This window comes from Microtus pennsylvanicus, chromosome 1 (assembly GCF_037038515.1).
Source record: "Microtus pennsylvanicus isolate mMicPen1 chromosome 1, mMicPen1.hap1, whole genome shotgun sequence".
In the NCBI taxonomy this organism is placed as follows: domain Eukaryota; kingdom Metazoa; phylum Chordata; class Mammalia; order Rodentia; family Cricetidae; genus Microtus; species Microtus pennsylvanicus.
In genome coordinates, this window is record NC_134579.1 from 107,013,615 (window position 1) to 107,029,110 (window position 15,496).

The 15,496-nt window shown below is 49.1% G+C and overlaps 1 protein-coding gene across 2 annotated transcripts in view; it reads right to left on the reverse strand.

The window, feature by feature from the left end:
- Positions 1 to 522: 522 nt before the first annotated feature.
- The window catches only part of LOC142852678 (S-adenosyl-L-methionine-dependent tRNA 4-demethylwyosine synthase TYW1), a 78,603-nt gene continuing 63,629 nt past the window's right edge, over positions 523 to 15,496 (reverse strand). For both annotated transcript variants that reach the window (XM_075977752.1, XM_075977753.1), the window contains exons 15-16: positions 10,063 to 10,230; positions 523 to 1,079 (exon numbers count right to left, since the gene is read on the reverse strand). In XM_075977752.1, coding sequence (XP_075833867.1) covers positions 858 to 1,079; positions 10,063 to 10,230 — 390 coding nt within the window. In that variant the 3' untranslated portion in view covers positions 523 to 857. The remainder of the gene's footprint in view (positions 1,080 to 10,062; positions 10,231 to 15,496) is intronic.

Below are 15,496 nucleotides of genomic sequence, written 5' to 3' on the forward strand. Positions count from 1 at the left end.
CTTAAAATATTTGGAAGAATAAATAACATTTGTAACTGGAGGGATGGCCCAGGAGTTAAGAGCACTGCTGCTCTTCCAGAGGACCTGAGTTCAGTTCCCAGCATCCATGTTGGCCATGCAAATGAGAGCTGTGCTCGTGGAGGCCAGGATAGGGCATCAGATCCCTGGAGCTGGACTTACAGGTGGTTGTGAGCCGGCCAACATGGATGCTGGGAACACACACACCTTTGAGAATTGGGAACAATCATTTTTAGGAGGTGGGACTCTTTAAAATTGAGAAAAGGAATGGAGCCCTTACCTTGAAAAGGGCAGAAAGGTTTGGCTCAGTCACTGTAAGCTATATATTGGTGCTCACTCTGGAAAGAGCCAATAGCTAAGAGAGCGCAGCCGGTGCCACCGCCTGGTAATCCCAGCCCTCAGCAGACTGAGGCAGGAGCACTGCCGTGAGTGGATGCCAGCCTGCGCTACCTAACCAGAACAGATGTAAAGAAAAGAAAGAAGGTCGGGGAAAAAGCCAGTAGCTCGGAAGAAAGAGGAAGAAATATTTATTCCCTGTGTAACACCCAGGAATAGCACTTAGGAAAATTACTAAAATAAAATTCAAAACTATTAAAAATCCAAGGGTGACTGTCACCTTCACTGTCTCAAAAATCAGCTCAGAGAAGGGCCTGCGCTCTGGTGAGAAGCACTGGGCCGAGTGTCCGACCCTGACGCGGGTGCTGCATCTGCAGCCCAGCTGCCTGGTAGTGTCACTCTGGAACACAGCTGCCAAGTTCTGCCCTTGACAGGGTGATGGGGACTGAGAATCTTCTGGGGCCGGGCGGCTTTGTCTTTGGAGATCCTTAATTCAGATAAGCTCAGCATCCAGAAATGTCCTTTGCTTTGTTCTTCCTCTGGTATCTTGTGTCCTTGGGATCAAAGCCTCTTTCCCTGGCCCCGAACAGTGCCCACCGCGGAGTTCTGGCCATGTAATCGCTCGCGCTGAACGTCTTTGCGCCTCCACTCTCTTCATACCGCAGCACGAGCTCTCGGAAGCGGCTGTAATCGATCCACGTCCACCACTCTCCACTGACCTTAAACTGCAAAGAAAAGTTGTCAGTCCCACATGGATGACTGTGGTAGGTAGCTGTGCTGCCTACGTTTATGACAGTCTGACCCAAACTAGAGTCATTTTGGAAGAGAGAACCTCAACTGAGAAAAATGCACCCATCAGACTGGCCTGCGGTGTATTCTCTTACTCGATGAATGATGTAGATGTCCCAGTTCACCATGGGTGGTGGCATCCCTTGGCTGGTGGTCCTGGGTGCCTAAGAATGCAGGCTGAGCAAGCCATGGGGAGCAAGCCAGTAAGCAGCACCCCTCCATCGTCTCTGCATCAGGTCCTGCCTCCAGGTTCCTGCCCTGACTTCCTTCAGTGATAGACTGACTACAGCAATACACTGAAATAAACCCTCTCCTCCCCAGGTTGCTTTTGCTCATGGTGTTGATCTAAGCAACAGAACCCTAACTGAGACAAACAGCATGAGTTTGGACTGGAAAGATGGCGCAGGCTCAGCGGTCAAGAGTATTGTTCTCCCAGAAGACTAGAGTTTGTGCCAGCACCCATGATGGGCAGCTTACATCTTCCAGTAACTCCAGCTCCAGGAGATCCAGTGCCCTCTTTTGACCTCCATGGGCAACCTCCCCCAACCCCCACCAGCATACAAAAATAAAAATAAATGTTTTTTTAAAGATAAAAGAAATGTCAAAAAGTTCCGAGTGCGAGAGCCAAGAATGTGTCTGTGTTGGTAGACTGCTCTCCAAACACGTACGAAGCCTTGGCTTCCATCCCCAGCACCGCACAGGCTGGACATGGTGGTACCCGCCAGAAACCCCCACATTCAGGAGATGGATCAGGATGATCAGAGGTTCAAGGCTAGCCTGAGCTATATGTGACCCTTGCCCAAAACGATGTTTTAAATTGCTAATCGGCCTGGTTCTCCTCTGGTGTCACGGTCTCACACGTTTTTAGAATGCTTGTGTCCCTGAAGCCCACTCCACCCCAGACACAGACGGCCCGACTGTTGATAAGGAATACTTCCTGAACGGGTGCGGTGGCCCAGACCCTGGGAAACTGAGGCAGAAGGACCATAAGGCAGAGGCCAGAGCAGGTTGTATTTAGGGATACACATACATGTACATCATATACAGACAGCCATTAACAATTCATGAGGAGGTCAGAAGTTGAAGGAGTACAAGGAAGGACAATGGGGGGCTAGAGGAAAAGTGGAGGGGACAAATGCTAACTGCACTATAGTCTCAAAAATAAAAGAAGAAAAACACAAAGCCTTAAAAAACAGAGAACTTATATGAACGGGGGAGGTGGTCAGAGGCCAAGCCAGCCCACAGTGAGAGTCCCTGGAGCAGGGATGCAGAGGACCAGAGAGCTAAGCACGGGTCTCACGCTGCTTCAGACTCGCCCTGCTGTGGCTGCTTTTATCCGGTGTGTTTTCACCCTTCTGTTAGCAGAATGTGTGGAGGGCTTCTTATTGCTAAACTTTGCTTGAGTAAAGCCTTAATCAATGGCCTCTAATTCCGAGCTGCTAAATGACTCAAGCTAGCCTTTGCATCCTAACACGCATACAATATCTCATTAGCAGAAAGCCTCGTTAAGAATTTCAATTCAATAATGGGAATAATCCAATTTGTACTCTCTTAAGTAAATTGCTTCTCAAAAGTCATTGTGGCCGTGAATGAAGAGAACAGAGAGGCGACAGAGGAGGGGCCAAGGAGACTCCTTTTGTGGGGAAGGCTTTTCATCCAGAGCCTCTGCCTGGCATTCACGTGTGTAAAGTTACTGTTGACTGGTAACCTGGAAATAGCCAAGTGTTTCTGTCCCAGGCAGGAAGAACAAGAGGTCAAGGGCAGCCAGGGCCACACAGTGAGAGTCTGTCTCAAAACAGAGCAGCCTGGAGACGCGGCTCAGTGGTTAAGAGCAGGCACTGCTCAGGCAGAGGACAGACCCTGCTGAGGTCCCGGCACCCATGTTGGGTGGCTCACAACCACCTATAACTCCAGCTCTAGGGTACCCAACACCCTCTTCTGGTGTCTGAGGGCACCTATGTGTGTGTGTGTGTGTGTGTGTGCGCGCGCGCGCGCGCACGCGACACAAGCCCTTTCAAATAAATCTTGGAAAAATGACAATAAAAGCCTAATTAATTCTATGAACCAATTACCAATTGAAGGAACAGTTTCCAGTTACAGCTGAGAAAAAAGTATTGAAAATGAAAAACATCTTCTTGGAGTTAGGATACTTATTGAATTTAAATGGTTTGTGGTTTATATCAGTTAAGAGCTTTCTAGTAGACAGGGCCAAATGTATGTAAAAGCTTAATTGGTCTGTTGATGAATTATGAGGCCCAGTCTTTGAAATGCCGCTCCAAGGCTTCCTGCATCCTACAGCCCAAGGCCTAAACTCCCATCTTCACTTTCCCTCCCAAGACACTCCCCACAAGTGCTCTCCAGCCAGGCGCGTGGTGCACGCTAACCCAGTGACTCCGGAGGTAGAGGCAGGAAGAGGAGTTCAAGGTCATCCTCACCACGCAGTCTCCAAAAAGAAAAAGGAAGGAGGGGTGCCGGCTGGGGAGATGGCTCAGTAGTTAAAAGCACTTGCTTCTCTTACAGAGGACCCATGTTTGGTTCCCAGCACCCACACTGGGCAGCTCATAGCCACTTGTAACTCCAGATCCAAGGGACCTGAGGCCTTATCTCCACTGGCACCTGCATACACACACATACCCCTTACCCCCACACAAATATATTTAAAAATAAATCATTAGCAAAACAAAAAAAAGTAAGAACTAAGGGATTCCTTGTCATGGATAAACTCAGAGAGACAACGGATCTGTTTAGATTAGAGCGCCAGTTCTCAGCCCATGGGAACACAACCCCTTTGGCGGTGGAGCGACCCTATCACAGATATCAGATCCTGCCTATCAGATATTTACACTATGATTCATAACAGTAGCAAAATGAAAGTTATGATGTAGCAAAGAAAATAATTTTATGGCTGGAGGGGGTCACTACAGCATGAGGAACTGCATTAAAGGGCCGCGGCATCAGGGAAGTTGAAAAGAAACTGAATGAGAACTATAACCCCGTTCTTTTAGCCAGGTGACATTAAGTATATATATATATTAGAGTTGAGTCTCTGCTCTCTCTCACAAAACACAAGAAGCTATCCGCAATGCCTCTCATCTGCAATCCCAGAGGCGGTTTGCAAACTCAGGCACCGGAAGCCATGCTAACCGTCCTCTAGAACTGTGCTCTGGTCCAGACTGAAAAAACCACCTGCACAGAATGGGCGATTAGAAGCTAAGAGTGACAGATAACATCCAACTCCCAGTCTCTAAGGACACAACCGGAAGACCAAGCTGATGTGACGCAGCGTGGATCACCGCGACAGGGCACCTCAGACGGGGCGGCTCAGCGACAGAAATGTTTTGGAGGCGTAAGCCCATGGTCAGGTCCCCGTGAGCCCGGTCTCTGGCAAACAATGCCTTCTTTCTCACTGTGTCGACACAGGCTTTCTCCCTGCGTGCAGGCTGTTCAGTGTCTGTCCAATCGGTGCCCTGTTCTCACGACGTCATCCAACCCTTGGAAGCCCCATCTTTAATACAGTCACACTGGGGGATCAGAAGCTCAACACAAATGAATTTGGGGAGTAGGAGACATAAAATTCCACCCACAGTATGGGTGACTCTAAAACAATGCGGAGCCACCAGGCCGCAAGGATCAAACAAATCTCCGCACTCCTCAGGACAAACTGCGGGAAAAGGAGCTCAGAGAAGTTCAACTGTTTCATGCAGAAAGTAGAAGCTAAAAGGGCAGCATTTAGCATGACTGACATAAACTGCTGGAAGACAACTGTACTGACGGGGAAACAAAGCCCCAGCTCTAGATGTGAGGGAAAGTGTCCTAAGACATGGGGTCACCATCTCAAGCCCCATACTGAAGAGAAGAGGTAAATCTATGCAGAATTATGGGCTAGCTACAAACGCCACAGGCAATCCTGTGACAGTGTGAGGAATACGGTCTGGACTGAACAGTCAGGCCGCTCTAGACGAGACCAGCATGGAAGCTGCCGCACGGGCATGAGCACCTACTGTGAGGGGAAAAAAGATCGCACAACCTCATCTAGCTATTATCTGACCCCCACACAGGGAAAATCCCCTAAATGACACGACAGCATAAGATCCCTTTCTTATTAGATGGCCAGACATCTAAGCCTGGATCCCAACACCTTGGCTGGGAGCATATTTCTCATATTTTGATTACTGTTATAGTATTTTAAAATATCTATTACATTTATTTATTGGGGGGAGGAGGTGCTTGCGTGTGGAGGTCAGAGGACAACTTGAAGCAATCAGTTCTCTCCATCCACCCCGTGGGTCCCAAGAGTCAGGTCATCAATCCCGGGGGCAAGTGCCTTTACCCACTGAGCCATTTCTTGGCCCCAGATTAATTTGTGTTTGATGTCTCTGACCTTGCTGGCTTAAGGTGACGCATCCAGTTGTGAGCCCAGAGGGAGACAAGTATCAAAAGAGACTGCTTCACAGAAAGCGGGCCACATTTCTGCTTCCTCCACCACACACTGGAGTGCATAAGATCCGCCCCACCAATCTTGAGGAGGAAACACACCAGGAGATACGGAGGCAGAAATAATATGGCCTGGGATTTCATCCCACTCCGTGTGAGCTTCTGGACTTTTCTTCACAGGCATGGATACCATGTGTCAGAAGAGAGCTCAGCGGAACACCACAGTAAGCTGTTTCAGAGGGAGGCCCTGGTGTTGGATGTCCACTGGACTGAGAGCTCACAGTCCTTTTACTTGTATCACAGCAGACAGAGCTGTGAGGCTTCCTCCCGGGGCGTGGGAATAGCTGTGGGTGGGGTTTCCTCTGCTGTGCAGCTAAACACAATCAACCTGTCAATCACTATCTCTCTACCCTTACCCCCTCCTCCCTCTCTGTTTTTGAGCTGGAGTCTCTCTACATAGCCCTGGCTGGCAGGAACTTGCTATATAGACTAGGCTGGCTTCAAACTCACAGAGATCCTCCTGCCTCTGCCTCCCAAGCGTGCACCACCAGTCAGCTTCAAGCACAGCCTCTCTGAATGTGCTGCCTGAAGCCTTTCTGGAACTTTTTTCTGGTCTTTTCCCATGGGTCCTCAGGCACATAAATAAAAGAACAAACACTAAAATACCCCAGTGAAGGATCCCATCCGCTCCTGAGAACCTGGAGAGCAGGTTGATGGTGCATGCTGGGAGCTGAACCACCTACCCCACGTAAACAGCTTATTCGCTCTCAAACTTCTCACTGTCTGTCTCACAACTCAGGACATTCCCACGGTGCTTCTAAAGCGCAGGTCTATTCTGCGCGGGATGTACTCGGTGGCATGTGTGCGGGTGTATGTGTGTATGGAGGGAGACAGCAACGTTGGGTGCCCTCAATCGCTCTCCACCTTATTCTCTGACAGTCTCTTACTGAACCTGGAGCTCACAAGCCGGCTAGGCTGGCCAGCCAAGGGGCTTTAGGACCTACCTGCCTCTGCCTCCCCAGCACTGGGATTACACATACATGCCCACCATGGCCAGCATTTCCACACGGGCTTTGAGGATGGAGCTCAGGGCTTCATCTTTGCACAGCAAGCACCTTCATGACTTCATGACCCTCAGCCTCCTCCCACGCCCATTTGACTACTGAGAACCCTCTGGCAGTGCCTCCCCATCCCCGCAGGATGAATAATACTAGGACTGCATTCAAGTCTGTCTCCATCTGGTTCACCTCAGCGCTCTCCTCCCCCCGACTTCCCCCCCTCTGTGCCCTCCTGGCATCCAGCCCCCTCCCCCCCAAACCCTGTCTCACAAGTCTCCCCAGGCCTCTGCTCGGACTGTTTGCTGCCTAATTCTTCCTTTCTTGGCCATTTTAGGACCAGTCAGAACAGCAACTCCCCTGCAGCAGCCCCTCTGTGCTCTGTCCTATTCTGCCACCACGGCCCTTTAACATCTTTAACATTTTTCCCCCTTTAACATCTGTCTTGGACTGGGGGCTTGCTTCACATGGCAGAAGGGAAGAAATGGGTACCCCAAGCTGTCTTCTAAGCGCTGTGATGTGTGCATGCATGTGCACATGCTCAGTCTCTCTCCCCTCCCCATTCTCTCTCTCACACACACCTTTTAAAAGCAATGCAATTAATAGCTGTCTCTTTCTGCTGGAGCACCTTGAAGGCAGGGGCCCTCTTTCACCCCCTCCATATTAATTTTGTTGTTGTTTGTAAATGCCCGCACGAATGCCTGTACCTCCAGGACAGAATCTGGGGTCTGGTCCCTTGGACTGGAACTATAGGCAGCTGTGATGTGCAGGGATTGACATAGGGTGCTCCGAAAGCTGCCCCCCTCCACACACACAAAAGCACTTGACAATCAGGAAGGCAGGACAGGCTGAGGCTCTGTCCTCCTAGTCTTTAGGACTGACCTTGGCAATTCCTTGGAGCTAAGGGCAGACTGTTTTCTGTATCTTTGACCCTTTATTCTCCCAGGATACATTCTCTTCTAAACGGCCAAGTCTGTGACAGACCAAGGTCACAGGTTCACAATCTAACTGCAGTCAAAACACAGGGGCCCATCAATCTCAGGATTGAGACTGGAGTGGGTGAAATTTTTACTGGGGGCTCTATGTGTCATTAAGGGCTAGAGAGATGGCTCAGAGGTTAAGAGCACTGCCTGCTCTTCCAAAGGTCCCGAGTTCAATTCCCTGCAACCACATACATGGTGGCTCACAACTGTCTGCAATGCGATCTGGTGCCCTCTTGAGAGACCTGGTCAGTTGATAAACTTAGACCATGAAACTCAATATGGACAAGTTCAACAGAACCGCCATACACAGGCTGCCCACGCAGCTTCAGCACTGCCAGGGCAGGGTTCATTTCATTTTCATTTTCATTTATTTGTGTCACTAAGCTGAGCAGATGCTCAGAGCCACTGAGGCCAGGGAGCAGGGAATCCATAGGGAGCTGGAGAGATGACTCAGAGGTTAAGAACACAGCTGATCTTGCAGGAGGCCCAGGTCCTGTTCCCAATACCCATGAGGTGGCTCACAACCATCTGTAACTTCAGTTCCAGGAGCCCAGCTCCCTCTTCTGGCCTCCAAGGGTACCAAGCAGACATGCTGCAAACACTCATACACATGAAAATAAAAAAAAAATCTAAACAAATAAACAGAAACCTTGAGAGAATCTATGGGAAAGAGGTATTCTACACTTGGTCGTTACCACTTTTCTGATAAGAAGCCTGCTCTTATTACATGATAATTTTGTTTTGACTTGATTTTTGTTTGTTTTGGTTTTTCAAGACAGGGTTTCTCTGTAGCTCTGGCTGTCCAGGAACTAGCTCTTGTAGACCAGGCTGGTCTCAAACTCACAGAGATCCGCCTGCCTCTGCCTTTTGAGTGCTGGGATTAAAAGCATATGCCACCATCACCCAACATTACATGATGATTTAATCATATAATTCAGTGGTTTTTAATGCAGTGACAAAGTTGAGTGACCACACAATTCCAGAAAGCTCCCATCACCCCAAAAGAAGCCCCAAACCTGACCAATCCATTCTTTCTTCAGCCTCTGGCGACCATTTACCCACTTCCTATCTCTGTGGGCTTGGCCTATCCTGTGTATTTCCTATGAAGGAACCGTACTGTGCCACAGTGGTATCTGGTGTCTGGCATGGTTCCCTTAGGTCTGGTCCCATTCAAGGTTCAGCTACCACACAACAATAAGCTCTATGACGGAGCTACACCCTCAGCTCTACATCCATTTGTTTTTTTAAGTTTAGTTTTTCAGGGTTTGTTTATGTAGCCCTACCTGTCCTAGAACTCGCTCTGTAGACCAGGCTGGCCTCAACTAATAAAAGATCCACCTGCCTCTATCTCCCCGAAAGCTGGGATTAAAGGTGTGCACCGTCACCACCCAACCTGTTTTTTTCTAAAGAGGGGTATATTTTGGGTAGTGTATATAGGTACACGTGTGTGTGTGTGTGTGCATGTGTGTATCTGTGTGTGTGTGTGCGCGCGTGGGCATATACATGTAAGCCAGAGGGCAATCTCAAATGGTTTTGCTCAGGCACCATCCACCCTGCGTGTTGAGACAGGGTCTCTCATTGACCCCAAGTTCACCAAGCAGTCAAGCTCGCTGGCTAGCAAGCACCGTTCAGCTGGCTCCACCTCCCCGGCAATGGGATCACAAGTGTGCACCACCACTCTAAGCTGTTTCTACTGGGTGCTGGGATCAGAGGGGCTTAGGCCTTAACCAACTGAGCCATCTCTGCGGTCCAAAACAGGCTTTCTTTAATGAAGAATCTGAACAATGACTTCGGCAGGGTGGCACCATGGGCCTCCAGATTCACCTCAGCCCTCTCACTCACACACCCAGGACTTCACATCACTGAGTCGAATCACAGATTATTTCTTTGTAAATATTTCAGGAAAGACATAGTCGTCATGACAGTTCATTACACTGGGGGTTTAATGAAGACTTTCTTCCAGTGTTAGAAGTGTACCTACCACAAAATGGAATCCTCCATTTGGATAGGATTATATTTTTTATTTAAAAAGACATCAGAGACTGGAGAGGTGGTTCAGCATTTAAGAGCATGTACTGCTCCTACAGGGGACCCAAGTTAGGCAGCTCACAAAAGGATCCAGTTCCCAGAACCCATGATTAGGGCAAGAGACTCACAACCACTGGATATGACGCCCTCTTCAGGCTTCCGAGGGCACTACACTCACGTGTACATATCAGACACACACACATAATTAAAAATAAAAGTAAACCTTTAAAACCAGAGCTTAGGGACTCCCACCGTGGAATGGTGTTCTCTGTTTTGTTCAGGGCATTCTTAATGTGTGCATTAGGGAAGACAGCAGACAAGTGAACATCCACTGTGATCAAGGGAGGGCGAGCCAGAAAGAGAACAGAAGCAAGGGGAAGAGCAGGGGGGCAAACGCACACACACTGGCATCCTCTTACCTTTTTGTGTCCGATCAGGAGGCAGTTGGAGTGCTCATGTTCACACGCAATTTCATAGTCGGGAAGCAGAGCCACCAGCTCCTGGACAAACCGGACCACTTCCTCGTGCCAGGGTACGTTGGCCATGGTGAGGCTGCTGGCTGCGCTCTCGCCACAGTAGGTCACGCCCTGCAGAAGGACAGCAGTTACAGACACTCTATGAGAACGTCTCCAGAAAAGGTCAACTGAGGTGGGACTCACACTGAATGTGGGCGGCACCATTCCCTAGGCTGGGGTCCTGGACCCCATAAAAAGGGGTCAGCATCCATCTCTCTCTGCTTCCTGCCTGCGGACGCCATGTGACCGGCGGCCTCACAGTGCTGCCGTCATAACTTCCACACCGTGATGTGATCTTTCCTTTCTTAAATCATTTTGTAAGGTATTTCCCCACAGCTATAAAACGAGTAACTAATACAGATCCCACTGAAATTCTCTAAGGAGATAGCAAATTTTTCTGACAGTCTGCCTATATAGCCCAGGCTGGCCTAGAATTTGTATAGTAGTCCTCCTGCCTCTAAAAAGGTACTGGGATTAGTGTGTATCACCATACCAAAATTGTGGTATGTTTTGAGTATGATTTTTTAAAATAATTCATTTATATCTCATGCATGGAAGTATTTGCCTGCATGTATTTATATACTCCACATGCAGCCTGGGGCTTGTGGAGTCCAGAAAAGGATGCTGGGTCCCCTGGAGCTGGAGTTACAGGCAGTCATGAACCATCAACATGAGTAGTGGGAACTGAAATTAAGTCTTGGCAAGGGCAACAAGAGCTCTTAACTGCTGAGCCACCTCCCCAGCCCCATTGAGTGTGAATTTATAAAAATAAAGTATGAGTTATTATATATAGGTTATATAATATATTAAAAACCTACATATAATAATGTATTATATAAAATATATATATAGTAATGTATTGTATAAAAACTTTTTATATGTTATATAACCGATATAATAATACCCATATTACATTATATAGTAATAACCCATACATTATATATAAAATTACATATAACGTATAACATATAAGAAAAAAACAAAAATATAACACACAAAAAACATGTGTATTATATATCTATATAATGATATATAATAACCTATATATAGATTATATTTAAGATATAAAATCTATATATATTTTATATTCATATAACAACAATTAATGAAAAAAGAGGCCATGAATTTGAAAGTGAGCAATTAAGAGTATATGTGAGAGCTTATGGGGAAAAAGGAAGGGGGAGTCACGTAGTTATAACCTCAAAAATAAAAGAATTAAAAATAAATATTACACCAAAGAAGAAGCATTTGTGGATTTACCACTAGCCTTACTTATTTTACCAACATGGAAGTTCCTATTAAATACAACTGTAGTGAGGTAAGTTGGCATCTAATTCTCGACCCCTCCCTGTGAACCCAGATGTAACCTCCAAGTCTCCTCCTCAGTTCTCTACTTGGCAAATACAGAGTGGGAAATGATTCTGTCTCCTCAGACATCTCCAGATCAGATCTCTCTGTTGTGCTTTAGAGATGCTGAGGTAGCCTCAATTCTGCAGCCTGATGAGCCTGCACTCCTGATTCCGCCTCCTGAGCACTGGGATTCCAGCCATGGCCACCATGCCCAGTTCAGAGTTGGACTTTCTCAAGAGCTAGCTTCCATAGCCTAGAGACAAGCAGCAACTGACACAGAAGGGCATGCGCGCTATTGACGCCCCTCCTACCCCTTAGGCCAGCGATGGCCCACGTCTTTAAACTTTAACCCCAGCACTCAGGCAGAGGCCAGCCTGGTCTACAAAGTGGGTTCCAGGACAGTCAGGGCTATTACACAGAGAAACCTTGCCTTGAAAAAAACCAAAACCAAAAACCAAAAAAAACCAACCAAACAAAAAACAAGCCCCTGTCCCTACACACACACACGGATTCAAACACAGACACATATGCCACACGTACACAATGCACACAGAGACAACTATGCACCAATACAGAGACACACATCACATATACACAGGCATCGCAAATATATAGACATTGCATAGTAAGACACTGTGTACACACACATACACACTACATATACTGTGTGAGAAGCACAACTCATCACATTAAAAAGAAAAGTCGATCCTACAGATGAGCCTTAGGTAACCCGCCCCTAAGATGGCACAGCTGGGACTTGGCCTGAGACAGAGGAGCGCTGCAGACCCTCGCTGCAGAAGGCTGAGCGCTGCAGACCCTCGCTGCAGAAGGCTGAGCGCTGCAGACCCTCGCTGCAGAAGGCTGAGCGCTGCAGACCCTCGCTGCAGACGGCTGAGTGCTGCAGACCCTCGCTGCAGAAGGCTGAGCGCTGCAGACCCTCGCTGCAGACGGCTGAGCGCTGCAGACCCTCGCTGCAGAAGGCTGAGAGCTGCAGACCCTCGCTGCAGACGGCTGAGCGCTGCAGACCCTCGCTGCAGAAGGCTGAGCGCTGCAGACCCTCGCTGCAGAAGGCTGAGCGCTGCAGACCCTCGCTGCAGAAGGCTGAGCGCTGCAGACCCTCGCTGCAGAAGGCTGAGTGCTGCAGACCCTCGCTGCAGACGGCTGAGCGCTGCAGACCCTCGCTGCAGAAGGCTGAGCGCTGCAGACCCTCGCTGCAGACGGCTGAGCGCTGCAGACCCTCGCTGCAGACGGCTGAGCGCTGCAGACCCTCGCTGCAGATGGCTGAGCGCTACAGACCCTCGCTGCAGACGGCTGAGCGCTGCAGAAGGCTGAGCGCTGCAGACCCTCGCTGCAGAAGGCTGAGCGCTGCAGACCCTCGCTGCAGACGGCTGAGCGCTGCAGACCCTCGCTGCAGAAGGCTGAGCGCTGCAGACCCTCGCTGCAGACGGCTGAGCGCTGCAGACCCTCGCTACAGACGGCTGAGCGCTGCAGACCCTCGCTGCAGACCCTCGCTGCAGACGGCTGAGCGCTGCAGACCCTCGCTGCAGACCCTCGCTGCAGACGGCTGAGCGCTGCAGACCCTCGCTACAGACGGCTGAGCGCTGCAGACCCTCGCTGCAGAAGTCTGAGCGCTGCAGACCCTCGCTGCAGAAGGCTGAGCGCTGCAGACCCTCGCTGCAGAAGGCTGAGCGCTGCAGACCCTCGCTGCAGACCCTCGCTGCAGACGGCTGAGCGCTGCAGACCCTCGCTGCAGAAGCTGAGTGCTGCAGATGGCGGTTCACAGGTACTGCAGACACTGCACCCAAATGCCAGCCACTGAGTGTTAACTACCCACAGCCCTGCTTCCTTAGGCTAAATGGGGAAATGGCCTTTGTTTGCTCGGGGATTTGGAGAACTCATTAGGATGAGCTTCAGTGGATTTTCAAAAGCAGTGGTAACAGAGTTCAAGACATCATTAGGAAAATCAAGCTGGAAAAGTGTGCTCCTAACCGAATGCACACAAGGTGGTGAGAGGGCTCACACGCAGGTCATCAGGTTTCAGCGCTGCCTGTGATAGGAGAGGTATGTGATTGTGGGGAAAAGCCATCACAAAGCAACTTTTCGTTAATATTTAAAAGTTCCCCGAAGCACAGCGCTCTCAGACACGCTCTTATATTCATAACTATGATCGAGGAAGATATTTTAATATTTTATTATGCAGCAATAACAAATCACGAGCTGCTAAGGAACTCAGTGTGAAGATGGACTGTATGCTGCAGCTCATTAAAACCTTGTGTGTCTCATGTAGCCCAGGCTGGCCTCCATTCCACTGTAGCCAAAGATGACCCTAACCCTCACCCCTCCCTCCCACATGCTTGGCTTACAGGCAGCACCGCAGATTCCGGTTCAGGCAGTGCTGGGGACGGACAGGGCTTCATGCCTGCTAGGCAGGCTCTCCACCAGCAGAGCAACAGCCGCAGCCCTGAACTGCCTACTCCCTAAGGACCAGGAACCAGCAGTTAAAAGGGAGATAAGATTTACCTCAACTTGGCTGGACTCACAACCACCTCCAAGACTGACCCCGAGGTGTGTCTCTAAAGGTGCTACCAAAACGGTTAACTGAATGGGAAGGCGTGACCATGGGTGTGAATGCGATGGCACCATCCTGTGGGCTGAGGACCCAAACTAAATGAAAAGGAAAAGCGAAGGCCGCCAAGACGGCTCAGGGACAAGTGCTTTGTCACCAGGCCCAAAGACTGGAGCTGATCCCCAAGTCACACAGGGTAGGAGCACGCTAACTCCCAAAACAGTCTCTGCTGTTGGAACACGGCCCAAGAATGGAGTCGGGCGAGGGGAGTTCTGAGTGCTCGGGAGAAAACTCCAAGAAAACAAGATGACTGTCTTATGACCTCAGTTTCTTCAAAAACACCGAACGGTTCTTGGAATGGGTTTTTGCGCCCCTCCCAGGTGAAGCTGATAGGTGTGAGTTTACTCAGATCCCCGGAACAACTGGCATGCAGTTGTCTGTTTATGTGCCTCTACGGAAGAACATGTTTTATCATGTACAGCTTGTCCTGGTGTCATGCAGCTTGAACTCACGTGACTTTCCTTACTCCTCAGAGTGTATATAAACTGTCTGATGCTCTGAATAAAGTTGGCTATTGCATGTGACTTTAGTCTGCCTCGTTGTTTGGCTCTATTCTCCCAGGTTCTACTGTCTAAACACTCACGCTTTCAAATGAGTCTCTCTCTCTCTCTCTCTCTCTCTCTCTCTCTCTCTCTCTCTCTCTCTCTCTCTCTCTCTCCCTCTCTCCCCCTCCCTCCCTTCCTCTCTCTCTCACACACACAACATAATCTTTTTAATGAAGAAAAAAATGGTTGAGTGTGGTAGCCCACACCTTTAATTTCAGACTCCGAAGGCAGAGACGGGTTCTGTGAGTTTAGAACTAGCCCTGCATACACAGTGCATTCCAGGCTCGCCAGCGCTACACAGTAAGACCCTTTCTCCAAAAAGGAATTAATAAATGAATGAATAAAGATTAAACTGTGATCAAATTAAAAAGGAACAAAGGAGAACGCCATCAGAATGCTAGAGCTCATCTTTTTGCTTACTGATCCACCCAGATGAAAACAGGCTTTTCTTGCACCAGAGCACCCCCTCCCCCGCAAAAAAAATCCCCGCCCTCCTGTAAATGGCCTCTTCTGGAGGATTTGGATGCAGGAACAAGAAAAACAATAGATACGGCAATGCAGGCTGAGTAACTGGCAACCTCCTGACCCCAACTCTGTGTGGACAGTGAGGGGAAGTTGCTCACCCACTTGCTGGGTCTGGGAACAGTTTTGGTGCTAACAAAGGGTGGCTCTGATAACATCCCAGGACAACAGTAATCACCATCCCTTCCTGGGCTCCGCAGAGAGCGCAAACTCAGGACTTCCTACAAACGGGCTCCGTGATGCAGCAGATGTTTACACCGTGAAGCACGTTTTTACCCACAGCAGACAGATGATG